General features: G+C 43.9%; 1 protein-coding gene across 1 annotated transcript; it reads right to left on the bottom strand.

The window, feature by feature from the left end:
* Window positions 1–3,329: 3,329 nt before the first annotated feature.
* On the bottom strand, window positions 3,330–4,158 carry LOC143896499 (uncharacterized). Its single transcript, XM_077404396.1, has one exon. It carries the CDS (start codon window positions 3,939–3,941, stop codon window positions 3,330–3,332), a length of 612 nt encoding a protein of 203 aa, XP_077260522.1. The 5' UTR covers window positions 3,942–4,158.
* Window positions 4,159–4,593: the final 435 nt, after the last annotated feature.

Genomic DNA, 4,593 nt, shown 5'->3' with positions numbered 1-4,593 from the left:
AAAACAGCTTTTAAACAGCTATCAAACAACTAAAAACAGCTATCTGTATAACTGCGATCTAAATAACTGTTATTGAACCGCTATCAAACTTCTTTTAAACAGCTAAAAACAGCTTTTAAACAGATATCAAACAACTAAAAACAACTAAAAAACAGCTCTTGAACAGTTAAAACATCTATATTAAACTACAAAGTATGTGGGAAAAGGAAATAAAACATTTATATATATTATACATATATAGTTTATTTCAAAAAATCATAATTTTTCTGGTGTCGCGACCACCAGTTAAATATTTCTAATACATTTTGTAATGCGCAATTTTTAACATGTTTTTTGCACCTTACAGTATTAGTAACATCTAGATTATTTAAAGATTCGATATCTTCGTAATCTGCATCCAAAGTCTCAATTTTTAGATGTTTTCTCGCTTTATTCTCAAGCAGATCCACCAGCCATTCTCGTTTCTGGCATCCCTTGACGTACACAAGAGTCGACGTCTCGTCGCCCTTTCCAAGTACAGCCGATGTAATTAGATGTTTCGCCATGCTGTAGGGCACGTTTCCGTCCTCCCATCGTAGTCCATGGTGATTCGCAATCAACCAGAAAGCGCATGATCTGTCGGATTTCGTGAGGAGACTCCATGGCATGGGACATGTAAAAATGTAATGCGCCAAAAAGGTCCCGTTTCTCAGAACCGCCACCTCCTTTACGACAAATTTCATCCCGACGGTGAATCTCTGCAGATCGACAAACGTCGGTACGATCATGACGAAACGACGGAGCAATCTGTATCTTATCGCGTACATCAATGTATCTTATATCGCAATATCTGCTGATATTGCAATTTACATGAGTTTGCGCACTACATTAGACAGCGGGCAGTATTAGATTACACGATCATGCAAGATGAAACAATAGGCGGTAGTATTTGCAGGTACATTTTCTTTACAATCAAATTCTATTCGCACATCCACGGTGGCGCTCTTGACAGATTCGTTTTGTCGCGAGCAATCGATGACAACAAAAGGTCCTTCCATCAGGAATGTATACAAGCTGCAAAGCATATCGAAGGAATCGTATCCGTAATAAGTTTTACAAAAACGCGCATACATATCAAAAAGAACGGCGTATCGATTTTTAGTAAAATCCAGATTCATGTCGTCGTACGGATAAAATTCAGAGTTTAGATAAAATTTCACGTTGGTCAAATTACAGGCATCGAATACGCCAACATTTTGAGACATAATATTCTTGCGGCCGGTCTGCAGCGCAAAGATAACGTACCGCGGCTTCTCCAGCTGAGTCGCCGTTTTGACGGCCCACGAATGCTTGGCCGTGCTCTGCATCATGGGATACTCATACAGATCCCACGAACGGAAACTGACACTAACATATCGCCCGCTTTCCAAAGCCCGTAGCATAGATAGCTTATTAACCTTGTTTAATATGACGTGAGGCATTCGCCACTGTATTTTAAACAATTCGATTTCCGGCTCCGTCGCAGGATTTCCCACAATGCAATTGTTATCGCTACGCGTACGTATCAAAATTAATTCGTGACGAGCGTTAACAACGACGCGTTTGTAATCCTCGCAAAAGCCCAGCAACAACTTGAGCGGTACGCAAAAATTGAAGTATCCTTCCGGTATGCTCGATGTAACATCCCAGCCAGCATTCCGCATGAGTTGAGAATCGTTATACGATAGCGATACGTAGTTCTTGATGGTACTGGTTATGCCAACGTTTCTGTTGCGATCAATCTCCACACCGTTGAGTTCGTATCGAATCTCATCGAACATAAACGCCACGCAATTATTCGCAAGCGTTGCCTGAGACTCATCATTTCTTCTCTTTATTACCAATCGTCCTTCAACGTAGAGAAAGCTTTCACATGGCAACGTGTATAAATCTTGCTGTTGTATGGGTATTCTTATCTCATCGTTATGTCCAAACGTCGTATTGGCGTACGGATTGTACGTGTGAGTTTCAATCTTGACGACGCTGTCGTCAAAGATTGGTTCACCTCCAATGTTTAAGATATTAGCCATTTTGTACGCCGAAACCCAATGATTTTAAAAATTCAACGTTTGACGCAGTGAGTTTCTTCTTTGGCGATCGGATTGTCTTTTTGTTTCTCGTCTGTCGCACCTGCTCAGCTTCGTTCAGTATGAGCATCTCACGGTTTACAACAGTCGTCGTCTTCGTACATGCAGTCTAACGGTGATCTCTTCTCCGCGATAATCAATCAATCGGCCGTCCTGATCCACGACGCGAAACGTCAAGTCCGAAATGCTCCGTACGATTATCGGAAGGTAAATGATCTGTGCCGGCATTTCCGATATCTTATATCATGGAGGCACGCTCGGCGAAAACTCGTGTATCGCGTGCACATATACTTGTCGTTGCTGTACGCACCCGCTGTCACGTTACACTCTATGCGAATGATGTTTACGTTGATGATATTTAGCGGAACATCCGATTCGTGCCATTGTCGCGGCTCCAACACGCGATTCGCTGAAAATCCCAGCAGCGATCCAATGTTGTTCGGTTTTGTGAAATTTATCCGATAAACGCATTTGATCTCGCTCTTCATCGTATTGTTGTTGGCTTCAATAATAATCAATGGGTGCGGTTCATTTTCATTTGTCGAGACATTATTAGATTGGTCCCATAAAAGAGCACATTTCAGGTACATGTCTATATCACGCAGTTCGTACGATCCTTCGGGAATGGTAATCTCCTTGTTGTCGTCGTCATAGTAGAATTTATTGTTCGACAAATTTACATTCGGTATCGTGTGATAGGTTTCAAAATCTGTTAGACCGAGCTCGTAATCGCCATCGCTCAAATCCACGGCGGGAAAGTAGCTTACCGCGAGGATGCTGCTCTTGCCGGTGAGCGTAAATGTCAATGACATGTTTGAATGAATACTGAGATTAAACAGCGTAACGCCAGTCTTTAAATTGATTGTCAACCGACTGTAGAAAACGCAGACACAGTTGTCCGCAATTGCTCTGATCGTATCGCTGATAAGGCGTGCGATTGTACTTTATTACATTGTTCTCTATAGATACTGCGCCAATTCTCTCGGTGGTCGAAAATTGCCAAAACTGTCGAAATATATGGCACGATATCTTCCCTCTTTGCATACGCCACCCAGTGAGTACCCGGTCCCTCAGTATTATGCAAATTTACGATACCGCTCTCGTTTCGACGTATACCGCCGATCGATAACGAGTCGCGCATGAAAACACCTCTAAAATATGGAATGCGCATACGTTTTGCCAATTGTTGCAGTTGCACATTGGTAGTTACACCCTTGGGAATTTTTAGCGTCCCTTCAACGTTTTTTTCCTCGAAACTCCCCGTCCGCGTTTGTACGGAGCGAGATAAAGTCCGTGACCTTCCATGGCGCGATTGTGACGTTGCATCTCTTCCAGCTGACGTCGCGCGGCTTTGTTGTCATTCACGGCCTTTGCGACTCCCGCCGCTCCGCCGACCAACGAGCCGAGAACCACTAATAACGGTAGGATCGGTAGGATACCACCGCGTTTCGCTACCGGAAGTATTCGCTTGGTCTTCTTCTTTTTTTTCGTTTTCAAACCCATACCGAGTTTCGTTTTAGCCTTCATGGCCGCCCAGACGGCTGTAGCCGCAGCTCTCTTTCCGAGAGTCGAAGCGTTCGCGATGACACGTTTTCGCGCTTCCGCGGCGAGTATATTGTCAGCCACGTGTCGTTCTGCGAGATCGTTGCTACGCGAGTAGGCTATGTCGTGCTCGCGACACGCCGCGTCCAATGGATTAATACCCCGATCACCTCTTGCCAATCGTGTTTCTAAGCGAGTTCCCGGTCCGCAAAATTGATAGCCGGGGATATGTAATTCGATCGGAAGCGCGTTTATCGCGCGATTCAGCAGACCTCGACCTATCTTCGGCGGCATTCGCCGCAGTTTTTTATCAACGGCGGCGGACCGTCGATGTGCGTTTGCTGACACGGCAAATTATAATGTATTAAACAGCGCCGATATTGCTGAACCTCCGAATCTGCCTTGATATGTTCGGGAAGCTTATCCCACAAATAATCTATGTGATTATAAAACTGTCGCAGTAGAATGACCTTTGGTATATACTTTAACTGCTCAGCGGTTAAATCGTATATATCGCTGTTATCCGACACGAGCAAAATTATTTTAACGACTGAGCATCTCAGCTCTACGCGCTTCTATAAATAGGCCAGTTTTCTCGACATTGTTATTCATTCGTTGGGGAGGGGAGGTAAAATGCGGTTCGTACGACAATCGCGGACGATCAAAGTGACAAACTTTGATGATAGGATGCCGTTAACGAAAGAGGTACGCAAACATGGAGGCATGCTACCGATTTCTATACGCGGTATCATCTGCGGTTCGTCGAAATGCGGCAAGACAAACGTCTTGATAAGCTTGTTGGAAAGTCCGCACGGTGTACGTTTCGAGAACGTGTATGTATACTCGAAATCGTTGCAACAACCAAAATATCGATATTTTGAAAATATACTAACACCGATAGAAGAGATTGGCTACTTTACGTTCTCGAATAACCGTTACGTCATTT

This window comes from Temnothorax americanus, unplaced genomic scaffold (assembly GCF_048541705.1).
Source record: "Temnothorax americanus isolate GAGA-0224 unplaced genomic scaffold, ASM4854170v1 Scaffold187, whole genome shotgun sequence".
Taxonomy (NCBI): Eukaryota; Metazoa; Arthropoda; class Insecta; order Hymenoptera; family Formicidae; genus Temnothorax; species Temnothorax americanus.
Note: the sequence above shows the minus strand (reverse complement) of the source record. Positions and strands in the feature narration are given on the sequence as shown.